This window comes from Camelus dromedarius, chromosome 2 (genome assembly GCF_036321535.1).
Source record: "Camelus dromedarius isolate mCamDro1 chromosome 2, mCamDro1.pat, whole genome shotgun sequence".
Classification (NCBI taxonomy): Eukaryota; Metazoa; Chordata; class Mammalia; order Artiodactyla; family Camelidae; genus Camelus; species Camelus dromedarius.
Genome location: NC_087437.1, coordinates 7687665 through 7708010, shown reverse-complemented (window position 1 = coordinate 7708010; position 20346 = coordinate 7687665). Strand labels below are relative to the sequence as shown.

Below are 20346 nucleotides of genomic sequence, written 5' to 3'. Positions count from 1 at the left end.
ACGACAGAGCTTGCGTTGTACTCCAATCATACATCTCTGCTTTCCAGAGATGTCTGACTAACTGGCCCTTGTTTTTGTCTGGCCATTGTCAATTCATTACTTTAGTGTTGTGCTAGCCTAGGAGAGCCATGAGTGGTAACAAAGGACTGTGTTCAAACTGAGTGTGATATACTCCACTGCTGAGTCACACCGTATATTGCATTACATGAAAGATGAGGCTTGTATTTCCTTAGACAAGATAGTCCTCAACACACATCCAGACTGGCTTACATACAGAAGCACTCCTGTCTCATGTACCTAGGATTGGCTTTGAGAGGCACAGTTGAGCTCCCAGAATATCTGATGTATTGATCAATAACTTTTTCTTTTAACCTGCAATTGAACCCACTGGGGTGACTGTTTTGCAGCTTTCATGGGGGTTTCTGTCATCCTCTGTCACTGGAAAATAATGCCAGTGCTCTGCTGAGTATCTTGAGTGATCTAACGTCCTTCTCTATCTTTCAGATGGATGACCCTTGTTTCGCTTACCCAGGTGTTTTCTGTGTCTGGTCGCTCCCTCTTATGATGCTCCCACCGACATCTGTCAATTCGGTGATCATTCATCTTCTTGCTTGTATTACACTATCTTTTAATGAATAAGAGTTCTGAGTTTAATGAAGTCAAATATAAGTTAAATTTCAAATATCATGTTTAAGAAAACCTTCATTACTCCAAACTCAGTAAGATATTTAATTATATTTCTGTCTTTAAAAAAAAGTGGGGGAGGGTATAGCTCAGTGGTAGGGTTCATGCTTGGCATGCATGAGGTCCTAAGTTCAATACCCAGTACCTCCATTTAAAAATAAATAAACCTAATTACCTTCCCTCTCCAAAAAAATAAATTAATTGTACAAAAATGAATGTTCTAAAATTGTTTTAAGTAGGTGTTTCTCTTTGAATTGATTTGTGACTATATTGTGAGGTGGGGGTCCAAATACACTTTTATTTAAACATGGATGTGTAATATTCCCAGCATCATTTGATTAAATAGTTCACCCTTTCTACATTGGCGTACGGTACAAGCTCTGTCATACATCAGGTTCTTGCATGTGTATGTATATGATTACCGGCCCTCCATTCTGGTCCACTGGTACACTTTACAAATTGATTTGTTTGTCTTCCACACCCTACTTATTACTATAAGTTTACTATAAACACTGATAGGTGGTAGCACAGGTTTTCCTATTTAGTTTATCTTGATCGGGATTGTCAGCTATTTTTGCAATTTTTTCAAAAACTTCACATAAATTTTAAAAACACCTTGGTCGACTCCACAAAAGAACAAATAACCAAAATCAAAATGAAAAAGGAAAGCAAAAAAAAAAAAAAAAAAAAAACAAACTTGTTGAGATTCAGGATTTTCATTGGAATTTCACTGGATTTATATATCAATTATGGCTTAATTGATATTTTTGTGATAGTAAAACTTTATATCCATTAATCTATGAGTATTTTATGGCACGCCACTTATTTAGATATTCTTTAACATCTTTCAGGAAGGGCAGAATTTTCTTCCTAAAGTTCATGCATCTTTTTGACAGGAACCTTTTGTTTGCATTTATATAGAGAATTTTTTAAAAGTTGCATTTATTTATAATTTGTTGCTCATGTACAGAAATGCAATTGACTTTGGATATTTTTCTTGAAATTGTCAATTTTGGTAAAGTCAAAATAAGTAATTTCTCTGTATATTTGTGTGGGCTTTCTATGTAGGCAATTATATCATTTGAAAATCATGACAATTTTGTTACTTTCACTCCAATCTTTATAACTTTTATTTTTCTCTTTTTAGGGCACTGGCAAGGACTGCTAGTGTATTGCAAAATAGAATGGGCAACAACGGGTTTATTTATCTTGATCCTGATTTTTAGAGGAAATACTTTGAGTATTTCAATTGGCTATTATATTGCTTATGGTTTTTTGGGGGGACATGGGGGAACACAACCATAATTGAAATATTTGTATTTTACCACAAGTTCTATAGAAACATGTTTAATGTGAACTGCTGTGGAATTCCTGAATTATTGAGATGATCATATTAACCTTTAACCAGTGAATATGGCAGATTTGAAACTTCATCTAACATTGAACCTTTCTTTGCTGTGATAGTCTTTGCTGTGATGGATTCAGCTTGTTTATATTTTTTGTTTAGAATTTTTGTTTTGATAGTTATAGTGAGATTAGCTTGTCATTTTCTTTTCCTACACTTCTCAAGTTGTCCTTGTCTGGTTTTAATGTCAAGATTATATAATTTGTCTATCCTCTGAAAGAATTCATTTGTGATTGGGTTTACAAAATGTGTGGGAATACTCATCCACAAAATCATTTGGGCTTAATATTTGGGGAGAATTTTTTAATCTTATTCAATATGTTTAATAATTATAATTCAAATTGTATTTCTCTTCCTGAGTCAATTAAAAAAATTAACAAAGTTTTCATTTCACCTAATTTTCCAAAATCATTGGCATAAGGTTTTTCTTTTATTTTCTCCTGAATCTCTCCTGCCACTCTTGTCATATCCCCTTTCTTATTACTAATACTGAAGTTTCCAACAGTAAAGTTTTGGTGAGTGAATGATCTATGTTTTGTCTGAAGTTTCTGTATCTTATCCCTATTTTTTTCAAGAGTTCAAGTGGATAAAACAGTCTAGTTGGCACTGATTCTTATCGATATTTTGAATATGGATTATTCCAGTCTCTCTGGCTTTTATTGTTGTCTTTGAGAGCAGAGCTGTCAGTCACAGTGGCTTCCACTTGCAGATAAAGTCATTTCCTTTAGCCTGATTTTAAGATCTTCTCTTTGTATCTAAAGTTCTTTAGTTTCACAACATTTCCAGGTCTTGGTTTCTTTACGTGTATCCTGTTCAGGTATGTTGGGCTTCCTAAATCTGAGTATTGAGTATTTCAGTATGAATTCTGAAAAATCCTCTTCAGTTTATTCTCCACTGTTCTAGTCTCTCTTTCTAAAATTCTAGATATTTTGGATTGTTTTGTTCTAAGCACTATTTCTCTTGAACTTTTTTTTTCATATGTGTCTGTAATACATTGTGTGGATTTATTTTTATTTTCTAATTCATAAATTCTCTCTTATTCTGTGACCTGTCTGTTGTTTATCCTGTTCATCGAGTCTTTCTTTTTAATGATCCTCTTTCTCATTGATATAAGTTCTCTTTGGTTCTTTTTCAAATCTGCCTAGTAAATTTTGATGGTCTTTGTCCCTCCATCATTTTTTTAACCCCTTTTAAATTTTCTTTAAATAAATTAAGCAGACATATTCTTATCTAATAATTCCAATATCTACAGTCCTTGAAGATTCAATTTTGTAATTTCCTTTTCTCTGATGACTCTTACTCGTGGTAGCTTACTACACAGTGCTCATGATTTTTATCACAAGCTCATGTTCCTTGAAACTTTATCTCTGAGAATCCTTTTAGAACTGCAATTAAATGTGCCCAACAAGAAAGGTTTTGCGTTTTATTTTCCCTTTGTGTCTGGGGACCTCACTGACTAGAATCACTTTAAGTAAAATTTTCAGCTAGGATTACCCAATATCCAACAGCTACTGTGAATTCAGACTCCACACCTAAATGAGTGAAGGTTCTGATTAGGAATTCTTGCACAAATCTTTCCTCCTTTTTCCCGCTTTCCCCAGAATCAAGGTTTAAATAAGCACGTCTTCTTTGGGACCTCTCAGCCCCTACTCCAGGAGACTTCATAAACGTCTTCCTCTGTCCCAGATTTATGCTGATGACATCAGTCTGATCTCCTGCTCTGCTGAGGACCTAGGCTTTGTCGTTCTTCCTTCACCAACTCCAACATACCCCTCTTACTCATACTTTCTTTTTGTTCTTCGAATCTAATTCTTTCCCTTACTTTACCACCAGCACAGCCATGTTGTAATTTTAAAAAAAACTGTATGCAGCAATTTTAGATATTCTGTATTAGGATGTCATCTCTGCACCTCTAGTCCATTATATGCTTCTTAATTTTATAATTAATTTCCTTGTAACTATGGATTCTTGAGAACTCAACAACAAACCACAATGGGTGTCTTACTTGCATTTAAAAAATACAGGAAAGACCATTTTGTAATCAGTGCTTTAACCCTACAAGAGAAGGTTGAGGTCTCCAATTTTCTACTTGTTACAAAAATGATAACGCTTTCCTCAGCGGTACGTGTGGGAAATACCTGCCATGCTCGCGACTATTACCTGCTCTTATATTCAGCGTGACCTTAGAATAGTTCAATTATTGATTTTAGTGCCCCTCCCCTTTGAGACAAGATGCCACCTCAAAAGGCTTTCCAACATAAAATTCTAGGAAGCTATTATCAGTCACGTGACATTAGGTCATGTAGAAACTCTTATTTGCCATCCTTGTGTAGATGCTCAGATCCATTTGATTTTTTCCCTGTCTGCTATTATTTATTGCCCTCACAAATTTAATAGTGTATCTTTTGATTCCAGCAATGATGTGTGATTGCACAAGGGTGATAGTCACTATGGAGGGACACCACCATACACTAGCAACAGACGTGCATTCCTTTAACGTAGGTAATGGAGAAAACTCCTATCTACAGATCAAGAAATGGCTACACAGAGTGAAGGGCCAGCCAGCAGCACTCATGATGTGTTGTTCCATTATTATTATGTTCCACATTAAAAATTAAAATATTCAAAATATATAAAAATCATCTTAGACTGACTTAATGTCTGATCAGTGGCTTAATGTCTGTTTTTAAGGAGAATTTTCAATATATATTTTCAACAAATGACTACAATTATCTTAAAAAATGTGACCAAACTGAGATTCTTAGAAACTGGAGGACAAACAGAAGAGTCAACAAGAACAAAAAATTATTCAGCAGCAGAGATTCTATTTGATGTGAAAGGACCACTCAATACCAGCAGTAAGGACACATTTTGAGAGGGAGCCAACTTTGATAAACACACGTCAAACGGTCTCTGACTTAAACTAAACAATATACTCATCAGATTGTGCACCTGAGAATGCAGCTTTAATAATTATGATATGATTATTATGAAAAAGCAAGAATGATGTGCTATTTTCTATCGCTGAAGAGCCATATTTCCTAAATTGGATGTCATTTATGCATTCATTTAATCATCCACCCATCCATCAAATATTTATTAAGTACTTACTAAGTGGTAGACACTCACTCTATATGTACTGTGGATAGGATCTTAAACAAGACAGGCAAAGCCTGTTTCCTGATGAAGCTTACATTTTATTGGAGTGGAGAAGAATTACAATATAAACTAACTTTTGAAAATGGTGTTTCATTTAGCCATACAGGCTATGCAGACAGTGAACCAGGGGATGTGACAGAGTGGCTGGAGATGGGCCCTTCAGACTGGATGGTCAGGAGGACCTTTCTGAGGCACGTGTATAATGTGAAGTTTCTCAGACTCAGATGTGCCTATAAACCATCTTGATAGAATGCAGATTCTGAGTCAGAGGGCTGATGTTGGGCCTGAGATTCTGCATTTTTAATGAGCTCCCAGGTGATGCTAATGTGTCAGGTTCTCAGACTACACTTTGGGTGGTGAGGACTTTGAATAAGAAATGAGAGTGGTTAAAACTCCTGGGCATATATCCGGAAAAGATGAGAACTCTAATTCAAAAAGACATATGCACCCACAAAGTTCATAGCAGCACTATTTACAATAGCCAAGACATGGGAGCAACCTAAATGTCTATCGACAGATGAGTGGATAAAGAAGATGTGATATACATGTATGTGTGTGTGTATATATGTATATATATACACACACACACAATGGAATACTACTCAGCCATAAAAAAGTATGAAATAATGCCATTTGCAGCAACATGGATGGACCTAGAGATTATCATACTAAGTGAAGAAAGTCAGACAGAGAAAGGCAAACACCATACGATATCACATATGTGGAATCTAAAAAATTAATACAAATGAACATATTTACAAAACAGAAAGAGACTCAGACATAGAAAACAAATTTATGGTTACCAAAGGGAAAGGAGGGGAGGAATAAATTAGGAGTTCAGGATTAGCAGCTAAAACTACTATATATAAAATAGATAAATAACAAGGACCTACTGTAGAGCACAGGGAACTATATTCAATATCTTGTAATAACCTATAATGGAAAAGAATCTGAAAAAGAATACATATATATATAACTGAATCACTTTGCTGTACACCAGAAACTAACACAACATTGCAAATTAACTATATTTCAACTAAAAAAGAAATGAGAATGGTAAAAAGAATTGAGGCAGGAACTATCAGTTTCAATGACAATCACGTATAGGAGTTTGGGGAAGGAACTGAGACAAGTCCAGCCTTGTGTCCAACTCCTTTCTAACTTTCTCTCATTTGTTTCATAGGAAGTCCCAGGGTATGGAGGGAAGATTCCAGCTCTGAGACTGGACAGTCCTGGATTACCGTCCTGTCTCCACCTCTTCACAGCACTGCGGCTTTGGGCAATTCATGTACTCTCCCTAAATCTCATTCCTGCATATTGTAGGACCATTGGCTAACCTGTCTGGCTTATAGAAAATAATCAGTAAATGATAGACATTCTAGATTGGCTGGCCCAACCTCATTTCCAAGCCCTTTCTATTTGCCTATTTCTACTATACAGGTGTAAATGTTTACACAATAGACCAAAAGAACCTTGCTTGCCTAGCCTTTCATGCAGGTGGCAGAGTTATGGTCAATGACATGCCCACGGAAGTCCCTGGCAGGAGGCTGGGGGTGGGGCAGGAGGCAGGACACTACTCCTCATACAAAGGCACAGCCTGATAGGAAGAAGCCCTTGGCTGTCCGACCTTCATTCCTCTTTCTGTCTGCACAGCAGATTCGAGTCCTGGTGCAGCAGGCATCTTACGACCACCAGCTGACAAGTGTGAGGATGGCAAACAGCAGGTTAGGACAGGTGGGCAGAATGGCAAAAAGAGCCAGAGGGCCCCCCAGTCTTGCTGCATTGTTGTTCCAACCATGGGCTTCCCAGCTCCAGACTCTTAAAAATATGAGAATAAGCCCTTACTATTTAAGCTCATGTTAGGTTTTTAGGTTCTTGTAGCTAAATGCATTTGATATCTAATTACTATTCATTACTATTGTTTTCTTCTGAAGCTGCTTAGTAACAGGAAAAGGCAGGTGCGGTCTAAAACTTTTGCCAGTGTACTTACTTATGCCAACCTGCCAAAAGCTAGACTCCCAAGAAACGTCACTGCACTGAGTCCTGACCTGTATTACCACCGAGGATAACGTGGAAAGCTTCACACATCAATCCCCACGTTCTCCAGGCAAATGTGAAGGGCCCACTTTCTAGAAATGGTCATTGGAATGTCCCAGGTCTGGGGCTGAATAACCCAGTGTCAACCATCACTTCAAGCCAAATCTGGGGCACCCTACAAGAAATAACCAGAAATGACTGCATGAGTCCCTGTGCCTGAAAACACAAGGCACGAATTGTTACACTCCGCTGCTTTGAATGGAAAACCAAATTAGCACAATGAACGAACTGCTGTGGGAAAGTTTGGAAAATTGAGACGCATGCCACTGGGTGCAGAGGACAGGAACATTTTTTATTTTATTATTTTATTAAAATTTTTTTAATAAAATTTGTTTTCCTATTTATTCATTATTTATTATTTTTTAAATGTTTTAATTTGATTTAATTTTTTTTTACAGGAACTTTTAAAACAAGCTCAGCACCGTCACAGAAGCAAAGGCCCTTCCATCACAGGAACCCATCAGCGAGTTTTACTCAGTGTCTATTATGTGCAGGGAGGCCCAGGAGGAAGGGAAAGGGAGGTGAAGCAGTCTGCCAACTTCAGGGCCTTCCCTGGTGTGGGAGAGACAATCAGAAGGGTTAAGCCAGCAGCGAGGCACCTCAGGGTCTAAGGGAAGGACCCTCACTCTGACCTAAGGTGGTTCAGACAAGTGGCTACAAAGATGTGGGGTTTTCATGGTAAAAAGAGGTAACAAAGATGTTCCATGTGAGGGAAAATTGGAGGACCTAGGTATGGAGGAAAAACAAAAGTGTGACTTTTATTAGCTGAGCGTGAACAGAACATCCTGGCTTGTCCAGAAACTTCCGGAAGGTGAGAAGGTGGAATAGGGGTTAGAAAGTGGATTGTGGAGAGCGTCATAAACTGATTCTTAAGTAACCAGAACTTCAGACCTACTTACGTGAACTAAGAGCATTTCGGATTTCGATTTGGGGTTAAAAGAGGAAATGCCCTCTTGCTCCCCCCCACATGGCCTTTCCTCCGTGCGCGAATGCCCTGGTGTCTGCCTGCCTGGGACCAAACCACCTCCTCCTTATATAAGGATATCAGTTTGACTGGATTAAGTTCCACCCTAATAGCCTCATTTTACCTTAATCACCTCTTCAAAGACTCTATATACAAATGCTGTCACATTGTGAGGTCCGGGGGGTTAGGACTTCAACACGTGAATGTGGAAGGGACACAGCTCAGTCCATAACTGTCCCCAGATCAGAAACTTGGAATTCATCAAGTCCTCCTCTTCCCTCATCTCCTGTTGCCAAGGGCTACCTGTCCTAACTCTGAACTCTATCCCCACACCATCCAAACTCTTCAGAAAGACATAACAAAATCTTCAAGTTTTAAGCCACGCCTCCTACGCCTTTTATAATGTACTCCTGGACAAAGGTCAGCTCTTTGTTATCTCATCTCCAGCAGTCAACATCCCTTCCTGTCCGTTTACCAAACTCCACTCCTCCTTGACGATCTGCTTCAGCGTCATTTGCCCTGTGAAGCCCTCCTGGACGCTGCTCTAATTCTTGCTGGCCTGACACTGTCTTTTTACCTTGTCTGGGAGGAATTTACCATTTCTGTCACTCTGCTGACACTGAACATACTACATAGCAAATACTGAATCTCTGTTCCTCAGAAGACCATGAGTTCTTTGGAGAGACAATAAAAAAACCTCCCAATAAAAAGAATGTATACTTTGGAGTTTGTATGAGCGTAAATCCTGGTTCTACCATTTTTCACTATGTCAACTTTGTCAAGTTACTCCAATTTATGAGTAAATCAAAATGGGAATAATTCCTATTTCATAGGGTTATAATGAAAAGCAAATGAAGTAATCCATCAGTCTGAAACAGAGACTCAATAAGCTAGCTATATTTATAAAACATATGGAATTTAACAATGACCACAACTCTCTTCTATTGAGTGTATTCCGTGTGCTTTGTGATTTGCATATATTGTTTCTTATAAACCTAAGATAAGTGTAGACATGTATGATTACCCCACTTTATAGGTGAAGGAACTTAGTCTCTGGGAGGGTAAACAGTGTGCCTAAGGCCTAACAGCCCGCGTGTGCGGAACCAGGATTCAAGCTGAGGTTCCGATGATCCAAACCATACTATCTCCATTTTGAAATCTACAGACAATAATTCAATCCTGAAGGCAGACTGGCAGCTCAATAAATATTTTTTGAATTGTTTAACTCATTATTAACCCACTTTTACATTATACTGAAGTTTCAAACAAAACCCAGTGTAGGTATTAATGATAAGTTTTTTTTTTAAACAGAAGTACAGTTTATATCTCTCAAACGAAGTCCAACATATGAGCCTTGGTAGGCAATTAATCTAATTCACATGAGCCCTATTTCTAGAGCTTAGATGAGCTTCAGGGATACATTTGCAAGAAATGCTGTATCAGGTCACATCAGGCCACATGCTCACCCACAGTTTTCTAGTGCTAAGATACAATACTGCTCCAATTACATAGTGACATTTTAAGAGTTTTCCAGCACATCTTGACGTTCTAAAAATACCATACACTAAGGTGTGCCTTTCCTGAAAGACATGCTATTAATTGGTGAATTTTAAAGTATTTTACCCTATTAAGAGCTGGTAAAAAAAGAGAAATATATATCTAAGTATTTTTCGTGATCACGACCATTTTATAACTACACTGGCTTACATGAGTTACTCTGCCTCTATTAAAATACTTCATTATTTTTGTGGGACATTCATAACTTAGCAACAGAAAAAGAATATTCTTGAGTGTTCAGTATATATTAGAAGTAATACTTAATTTTATAGGAAATAATCATTTGAGGAACAGAGTCATAAAGCTGTATGAAGATTTAGAGACTTGCTATCAAATACTTCAACATTTCTAAAATGTACTCTATACAATTCACGTTAAAAGTGGTTTTTGATGTTTCTTTCTTTAAACCCTACAAGAGATAGTCTCTGTATTTTATGTCTTCTCTAAACAAAATTGGACTATGATTAAGCATAGTTTCATACATTTATTTAAATAGAAGTGTAAAACCCACTTTTTTATGATGAAACTTTGGATGAGAATAATTGTTACTGGTTCCACAGAGTGTTTAAACACGTACCTCCACCCCTCAAGTGACAGGTGCAACCTCTCCTGGGAAAGCAGCTCTGCTAGTGGAACACACCTGGCCTCCCTACGGCTCCTTTACTCAGTTCTTCCCAGGGCAAGAGGAGGAATTGATATGATGGAGTTCGGTGGGAGATGTTGGCAGGTAGGGGTGGCCCTTCCTCTTTCTTGGGAGCAGGTGCCTTTAGGGGGCACCTATTCTGCTCTGGTCCTCCAAGCTTTAAGTTATACCGTGGGAAGCTCTGTCTCTGCCCCAGTATTAGCAGCTGAGAGGCCACGCTGCCTACATCTGGGCTCACTAGGAGGAAGTCCATTGGCCACAGGTACATGCCACGCTCTCTGTTACCGGTTTTATCAGAAATAAAGGTGACACGTTGACCTCCCATCCGCCTTAATCTTACTACTTTCTCAGTTGGTTCAGGACTTGGGTGGGGAAAAGTATTTGTATCGAGCTCTTTCAAGCCCCAAATGAATAAGTGTATTTTACTCCTTTTATCCGCTGCAGTTTTCCAAGAGGGGGAGTCCCCCCATCTACAGACACAAGGAGCATAAGACAATGGTGATGACCGAAATTATATGAAACCATTAGCTATGGTCTTCATGTTCAGTGCAGGGCAGGGTGCTTAAACTGCCCCCTTGGAAGCAAAAAAAAAAAAAAAAAAAAAAGCCATAATTTCTTTCTAAAGATAGCTTTATATACCTATCTATGCACATAAGTGAGCATACATAATATATACACACATATATCTAATACCTAAATAATAATGTTATTCAAATATCCTTACTGCAGCATAATAAGAAATATACTTGGTCTTTGTCCCCTGTTCCCAGCACACAACTCTATAACCCTTGGAATCTCCAGGAAGGTGAGGGTCTTTCATATGCTAATGAATGTTTTGGTGACGGGGGGGGGGGGGGGGGGGGCGGGTGCCCTAGATGGTTCCAGCTTGGGAGCTCATTGCCAGAAAGACCGAGGCAAGATTAGAGGGTTGGTACTTTTAGCTCCCCCCATGCTGACCTTCTTGGGAGGAGAGTGGGGCTAAAGAATGAGCTGATCTCCAGTGGCCAGTGATACAATCAATCACGCCTACACAACGAAGCCACCATAAGAACTCCCACGGAACAAAGGACTGGGAAAGTTGATGTACACGGATTGGTGCCAGGAGGGTGGCGCACCCAGAGAGCCCAAGGCAGCCCCTTACCCCTCTTCCCTCTGCTGCCCTATGCATCTCTTCCGCCGGGCTGTTTCCCAGTTATATCCTTTTTAATAACGTAAGTAAAGTGTTTCTTATAACTGTGGAGACTGATGCCATCTCTGGATAGTGTCAAAACTGAATTAAATTACAAGACACCCAGTTGGGGTCGGGAGAGTCGTAGAAATGCTTGTTAGTTTGGAAAAAAAAAATCTGCATTTGGTATTAGAAGTGTTCCGAGTCAGTACAGTTCATACTTAACCTTTTGTTTTCCTATAAAACCACAGAGGAAAGTAAAAACAGAAACCAAAACTGTGCACACTGATCTCCACACTTTCTCTTCTCTCACTGGACATGACACTTGCTCTAATATCCAAGTAACTATCATTGTCAGACTGCTAGCCCCTGCCCCTTGTGTATGTAGAATATGCCACAGTATTTAGTCATGCAAATACACGAGAAAACGGGGAGGCATTTGCAAACAGTTCAAATGACAGACGTTGGAGGTGGGGGCATCAAATCATGATGGTTCTCCACCTGTGTTGTCATTTCAAGAGGCATAATATATTTGAAACGCACATAGATTTTTAAAAAGACATGGCTGTTGAAAGGTCAAATAGCTGGTTCACATAAAGAATTTATCAGATAGGAATCCCCACAATAACAGTTGCTTTTTTTCTGGTCACTAAAATATCTAATCCAATGTCTGTTTCAATGTAATCATGTAGCGTTTTTTTCAGTGTTCATTTTTGTCTGCTTACATGAATGCAGGGAACTTCCTAATCAGCTATAAACAGAAGATATAAAGTGAGCAATATAAAATCTTAGGATCCTTTAGAGATCATTGAAAAGCTTGTTTGTGTCTTAAAACAAATGATTACACTGCTACTTAAGACAAGACACAGATACACATTTGCAGTGATCCACTCTAACAAGCACCAGGGTTCTGAATTTTGTATCTAACGTTAAACCTTGCACTTTGCAGTTTTGAGCTACAGCACTTGAGGGGAAACGGAGAGCTGTATTTTTAATCATACCATTTTAACTTCACTTATTGCTATCAATTTATTTTTTTCCCCAATAAAACAAGGTGATGTGTCTCTTTATATGAGAAACTGTTTTCCTATCTTCATCACATTTGGATAGGAATACAGACTTCTGGTTCCCGTCAAATGAGTCTTTATTACAAAGAGAGGAATGCAAATTTGTGAGAGTCTGTGATTTTGGAATAGGCACCAAATCCAGACTGCTAACAGTTATGAATATTTATCAGTTGCTGTTATTAAGAAGATATTTTTTCCCTCCTGGAGTTTTTGAGTAAACAATTTCAAAATGTTACTCCATCTGTCAATGTTTTCTGAAAACAGTACAAACCTTCTTTTTTATCTTCTGGAGTAATCTTCACTTTCGTATCTGTTATATCTTTGAAGGAGGCCAGAAAAAGAACCACATCTCCTTTCTCATTCTTTATGGGGACAATATCCAACAGGCACCAAAATGGAGACCCTGCAATGATAATAGAAGTACAAATCAACCACGGCCTCGTGTTTTTTTCTATGAGAATCAAATCATTAGCGGTACAGTTAATAAAGTCCTCACTGTTTTCTTCTATCCCACAACTCCCTCCCAAAATCTTAAAAATGTCAGTTTTTAGATTCCTTAAATGTCTAACCCAAATGCATATCTCTTCGTTCCCAAGTGAAGTGCTTTCTCTGAAAATAAGGCAGTATTTTAAACAAAAACACTTGTCTGTGCTGAGATATTTCTGCTGACGTTGCTCAAATTGTCTTTTTTCTTTGAATGTATTGATGTGGAAGCATTCCACTTTATGAAATTTTGCCCCATCCCACCCCCAGCACACACTGGTTCCTAAATAAAGACCTTTGTTTGCTATGAGTTTGCTAGAGGTTTATTTAGTCAATTTAAAGATCAATGCTTTGTGCACAAGAATGGCTAAAATGAAAAAAGATGGAAAATAACCAAGTTTGGGGAAGGATGGACAGCTACTTGAACTCCCCTACACTGCTGACTGGTTGCAAATTAGCGCATGGAATTTAAACACTGTTTGGCAGTATTAAGATCTATTCTCACAATGTAACATGGTACATACAGCAAGGTGAATGAGTAATACACAATAATTGACAATCGAATGGATGAATATAACATAATGGTGAGCAAAAATAGCCAGACACAGAGGAGCAGGTCCATTTAAATTAAATACAAAAACAGGCAAAAATAATCTAGGATGTTAATCAGTTAATGGTTACCTCGGGGAGACTGTGATTAAAAGAGGACACAGATCGGGGAGTTCTGAGAGGTTGGTCCAGTTTCATTTTATGACCTTTCTGTTCAGGTTTTGAAAACACATCAAACTCTACACTTATGCTCTGTGTATTTTTCAGTATATATGTTTTATTTCAAGAACATATTTTTAAAAGTGATAATCAAGTTCAATTCTGTTTTTTGAGCAAAAGAACCATGAGAGATATCATTGGTAGACCCAAGTTCAAACCTAAGGTTTCTATTTTGAAATGTTTTTATATATTTTAAAATACATATTTTTAAAATATATTAAACCTCCTGTACTAGATTTCCTATCAGAAAGCATTCCTGAGCAGAAACACTTGAAAATGATGCAAAAGTTATTGTCTAAGAACTAGATTGTTAATCTATTCACACATAACTTTTCCTTCACTTTTCTTTTGATGGGGAAAAAAAACTTTAATAATGCGAATTTCCATCTTGTTTGGGAGTTGATTTCAAAGCTGGGTATAAAACAAAGATAACAGAGAATCAGAAATCTCTGATATTTTAACTTGTTTTGTATATACTGTATTAGACCCCACAATTTCCAACACAGCTGATGAATCCATCCAGCCTCAGAATCTATCATTTTTTCTTCATTTGAACACCAGATGAAACAGTTGATTTGTATTTAGGGCCCATTTGACATAAAAATCATCTTTTATTATAGCTGCTACTGCACTTTTTGAAAAGTGTGGTTAAACACACATTCAATAAATGTGTGTGTGATGCGCTTCTACTTGTAAAGTGTGCACTGAGTGTCTGTCTGCTCCCTGACACACCCTGATTGTCTGGAGTCATGATTTCCTTCTCGCTCTTTTGACTCAGACCTCTGGTTTCTGTTCCTTCATCTTCCCCAGTATCTCTGCCACAGCAATCCCATCTCGATCCCGCATCACAGGCTCCAGAAGACCTAGGATCTCACCACGGCTCCCGCATTCACTGGCCACGTGACCCCGAGGAAATCCGCTCACCTCTCTGGAACTCAGTTCCCTCTACTGTAATAGTCTCACATTCTTCTGTCCAGGGGTAGCTTCAGTAGCCCAAGAACGTGACATAATAAGTCAACTCTATTGTCTGTGACTAATGAGGAAACCTCATAAATGAGCTGTGTCCCTGGCCCAGCACTGTTCTGATCATCCCAGGGTGGCTTTGACTTCCAGTTTTTTCTACGGCCACCATTTCAAGTTGGGGGCCATTTTCACTAACGCTGTAGCCCTGGAATAAACAAAAACGCACTGGGCCGAGCTGTCAGTCAGATCCTAGAGATGGCAATAGCGGGGACTTGGAGACTAGCACGAGTCTAATATTTCGGTTCACGTTTTAAAGCATCTTTGTCAATTACCTTTCAGGAACGTCACCCAAATCAGAACAGAGGCCATTAATTGTCCTGAGAATCCATTTGACCTATGCACTCAGATAAGCATCATTGCTGTCCCCACAGAGCCTTTGCACAGGCGCACTGGTGCATTTTGAGAGCCAAAAGCATAAAATGAGGCAAAGGCCAAGGAAACAGCTGCCAGCAGGACAATACTCTCCCATCAGTTTTGACGCACAGGTGTCACTGCATTTTGTGTCCTGGAAAAGTGCGAAAATCACTCTGAACTTTGTCTTTTAAGTTACAGTGAGATGTGGTCTTTGACATAGTATAAATGCAGTAAAACTTCATTAATATGGGTCCCTCTAAATTCAAATTTTGTAAAGAGTTGGCATGAACTAGGTTAATGTCAACCTTCCATTGCTTACATGACAAAAAAAAAGTGTATTAGGGAACGTATGTAAGAGACATGTAGCCTATTTTGTTCCTTCCTTTCCTCCTCCCTCCCTCCCTCCCTCTTTTCCTTTTTTCTTTCTTCTTTCAGCTGCTCCTTCATATTGATCCACACCAACTTCCTTCCAAATATGGCTTTGGCTTTGGGTACCTCTAAAGTTAGACAGCAAAGCATAAGCCACTCACTTCTTCCAGATAAAGAGGATAGATGCCAAAACCTACCAATCAGGTTCAAAGCAAGGCTCTTCACGCTTAATTTGCTCACTTATCCTTCCCTTCCCTGCTGTCTTCAATCCCTCCGCCCCGCCCTCCGACAAAATCTCCAACCTTGCATGACTGTAATAACTCAAAGCACTTCCCCCGGGGTCTGCCTCGTCCTCTCTCAGCCATCAGCACGATGATGATCACGCAGCATCTTTCAGTCCACAGCAAATCAGCCCTGGTACCATAAATCCATTTTAGCGTTAAGGAGGGAGGCTGAAAATCCCTCAGCCTCACAACCCAGACGTGGGAAGGATTCTCAAACGCAGGGTTAGAGGGCAGTAATCTTGTGTCAGTTTTGACTCCCTCTGTGTATAGCAGCAGTAATTAGCATGTGGGTTGAAATCTGCCAGGATTTAAGTTAGTAACACCTCTAATTTCCATAGATAAATACAATTCTTGGGGGGAGAAAACAGGGTTTATACCCTACATGGTAAAATGTATTTTTGGAATTGCAAAATAATTACACAGAGTTTAAATCTGGCGGAATATCCCAAGTCTCCGTTGACGGTACTTTTTCTTGATTGGGAAACAAGGGTGTGAGAGAATTTGACCTGCTAATAGTTACAGCTGAAAGACACATACTTCCCGTAGGCCCCTCCCCCGCAAAGATTATATTTGGCAATAAGCAAAAACTAATGATAAGGTTTCCAGTGGTAGTTCACAGTTTAATAACTTAGTATGAGGAGGTACAGACAGAAAGAAGACAGAGTCGTGAATCGTCCCCTTCCCCGCTGGGATGAGACACACGTTGTATTTCTCAACATAACGCAGCAGCGGGAAGCGGGCCGGGGACCCTTTGCATGGCATGCTCCTGGTGTCAAGCAGGGTTTTGATTGGATCTTAAAGGATAAATACTCATGACCTTTAGTTTTTGAACTGATGACTCCGATAGTGTAACATCCGGAGTGTTTTCAGTGTCTGGATGACATGACCTCAACACTTTCAGGTGTGCCTCATATGTCACAGTAAATCCGACGGGTCCTGTTCTCTATAACCGTTGTCTCGGTGCTACATACTCAATGGCGTGAGGACAGGTTGGGCAGTTTTTAGAAATTAGTCCAGGAGGTATAACATTGAGGGGGAGAGGGTGTGGGACAGGGGCTGCGGGTGTGTCAACAAGCCACCAGGGGGCTGCATGGTGGACCCTCGAGTCCGTAACACACAGAGTGGGGCAGTGAGGAGCGTCTCAGGTGAGTCTACACCGAGTGCCAGTGGCTCCTCCTCTTTATCACATCCTGGCCCCAACCACCACTTACCCAGTCTTCAAAGATGTTCTCTCTGCCTTTAGTTTTCTTCCTGCTGCTTCCAATCATCCGTGAAAAGACAGGGTCCTGATTAAAAACCCCTAATGGCTTTTCACTTCTCACTTAGCACATAAGCAGAAGCAAAATTCCAGACTCTCTCAATATGGAAAGTCCACTATCACAGAACCAAGGAGCAAAACAGGAATGGGGTGGGTAGGGTGAGGAGATGAACTAAATAAGGGTCATGCTGAAAAGGTGGGGGAGTCCCTGGGGGGGCACCCAGAGCTGCGTGGGAGACAAGGCCCCCAGCAGCCTCCCTCTCTCTTCCCGGTGTTTGTACTGTACCAAGCCACGAAAGCAATGATCCTCTGGTGAAATATCAGGTAAAGGCTTCACCTGATCTTCAGGGAACACCTCTTCCAAGGACCACCCATCTACAGTGCAGCCTATGGGTGTTTCAGATCTTTGCTCAGTCCCCAGTGAATGTGCCTTGGGCAGACACCCCTCCTCCAGATGCCCCAGGAGCGTAATGAACCAAAGTACAGTGCACAGGGGCCCCGGGAACCTTGTGCAGGAGAGTGGGGCTGGTGGGAGGCGAACGGAACCGGCTGGAGGCCTCCCTGAGCTGGGCAGCAGCTAAGGACCCCTCTTATTTCAATGTTTAATGAAAAATCAGCATCCCACAAAGCAATGTGTTTTCAGTTTGTTTCTGCGTAGAAGAAAAAGGCTGGCAGAAGACACACAACTGTTCACCGTGGTGACTTGGGGGATTCGAGTCTCCTTTACTTTCTTTCCTTTTCAGATGCTTGTTTTCAGTTTTGCTAGAATAAACACGAAGGAATATATAGCGGGTTCCAGCAAGTCTAGAGATGTGACGGCAACAATCAAGGGAGTTCAGGACTAGGTGGCAGGAGTGATGAGGTCACATTTCTGGGGAGATGACTTTGTACATATTCTTCACGTTTTAAGTTCTAACAGGTGTTCCGTTTCCAACTTTGAGAAAGTTCCATGTTAAGTTAGGGTAACAAAAATAAAAGAGGGAAAGAGAAAAGAAGAAAAGAAAGGAAAGGAGAGATACAAATCAACTGATGCTTACTGAACTGAAATGGGCCAAGGTTTTCTTCCCCTTCCTCTTTCTACTTTGTTCCAAGTTCCCTCTTTCCCTAATTAAAGTACTTTATTCCTCTCCCAGAATTATGCATAGGCATCTCTCAAAAACCTCTAACAATTAGGAACAAGACGAGCTTGGGAGCTTGAGATCCAAAGCATATCTCCAAGATGTGCTTTAGTCAATAGTTCCAACATCCTTGCTCAACAAATCATTGACTGGGTTTTTGACCAGTAGAGCTGTTACTTGATCTAAGAAAACCAAACTGCTTCTGATGAGAAACAGATCATTCTTACCTACAACGGAAAGAATTTTTCACATGCAGTTAGCCACAGATTCCTCCGGGATAGGTTTAGAGGAGGAGCCAGAACAAAACTGGTACAGACCAGTGAGAAACAGAGGAGTTCCTGACAGGACAGTGCACCCAGGACCTGGTGACAGCTGTCACTTGCTAAGAATCATCATGCCACATGTTTTATATGAATCGTGCCTAAACTTCTCATTGATCAACCTGACCAATATTTTACAAACGGAACTGTATTTTACAAGTGTGGAATCTGAGAGGTCTACTACTTTTTTCCGGGTCACACAGCTGCTGAGTGTCCAAGAGCGGAATTTAAACACAGGTCTGAGTCTGATTTCTAATTCTGCCTTACTGTAATGTTCTGGGCACACTGTTTTAGAAACTCAGTTTCACTTCCGTTTAGTCTTTCTTTCTACCCATGCTGTAGGACACGACGATGCATATTCTTTTTAACATGTCATATCGTAAGAGAGAAAAGTTACCTAAAGCCTTTGGATAATCAACAAATTTCCTCCTCAACCCCAGAATAAGAGTAGTCTCTATTTGAAAGAAGATTCAGCTGCTTTGGTTTTAGGTGGGAATACCTCCTTCATTTAGGTAGACACAGCTCCAATTCTTAAATTTGCTTCAGTCAGTATCCAATGAGACAATGGGACCTGAAAACCACCCCCAGTGATGCAGTCATTAAGGCCTCATTATGTGATGTTTGTAGTCGTGGTTACCTAAGTTGTTAATGTAGGTAGCACCATATTCTGACCTCACTCACAAAGCCTTTGCCCGACCCCTCGTCCCCGTCTGCTTCTGCCTCTTTCCTAGAAATGGTGGTGTCTGTAGCAATATTAGCTCTCGGTAGGACATGTAGCGACATCTCCTGCACGCATCTCTTCTAGGACGGGAAATAACAAAGAGAACTGAGCCCAGATCAGCTCTGAGCCACGGCTCTCTCTTTCAATGATGCTCTAGGGGAAAGAAGGCCAGACGTGATGGACAATGGTTAGTGAGCAGAAAAATGTCCGCTCCCACAGGCTTGGTGTCATGATTCCTACTTGTAAGCCACTTCTTTCTCAGAACAAGCCACTGAAACGAACTCCCTCCCTTGACACTTGACTTGAAGAAAAGCAATTTAAGGTTTCTCCAAACTTGCAGCTGTTCAGTGAAAAGGAACTTGGTTTAAATGAGATTTTGAGGATCATGTTAACCCTCTCTAATTGCATAAGTTGGCGAAATTGATGGTCTTTGTAGGGCAATGGGAATAATTGTCAGTACCAGTGAGCGTAATGTCTACATAAACTCAGCGTGGTTAAGGGAGTATGGGACTCTGGAATTACTTAGTTTAGGACCCAAAAGAAAATATTTGGAGATTACATTGCAAGCAATTGGACATAAAGTTATTCACTCATACAACAAATATTTACTGAGTGCGTGCTATAGTTGGGCACTGTTTTGAGTGTTTGGATACACCAGTAAACAGAATAGGTCTTTGTCTTATGCCCTGAGAGAATGTCCATTCTACTTTCAAGAGAAAAACAATAAATTATAAATAACTGTGTAGTTTATTAGAAGGTTTTAAATGTTCCAGTAAAAAGAAAGGCAGAACAGGGTAAAGGGATATAGGATGTAGGAAAACGTGGTGTTCGACTGTAACATGACATTCTTAAGGAATGATTCAGGAAAGTGTTACTTAATATTGCTTTCAAATATTAATAAATG

At 39.7% G+C, this 20346-nt stretch overlaps 1 protein-coding gene across 1 annotated transcript in view; it reads right to left on the bottom strand.

Moving 5' to 3' along the window:
* KCNH8 (potassium voltage-gated channel subfamily H member 8) overlaps positions 1-20346 on the bottom strand; it is a 351827-nt gene that overhangs the window by 196302 nt on the left and 135179 nt on the right. Inside the window, exon 3 of the mRNA XM_010975364.3 lies at positions 13016-13147. Coding sequence (XP_010973666.2) covers positions 13016-13147 — 132 coding nt within the window. The remainder of the gene's footprint in view (positions 1-13015; positions 13148-20346) is intronic.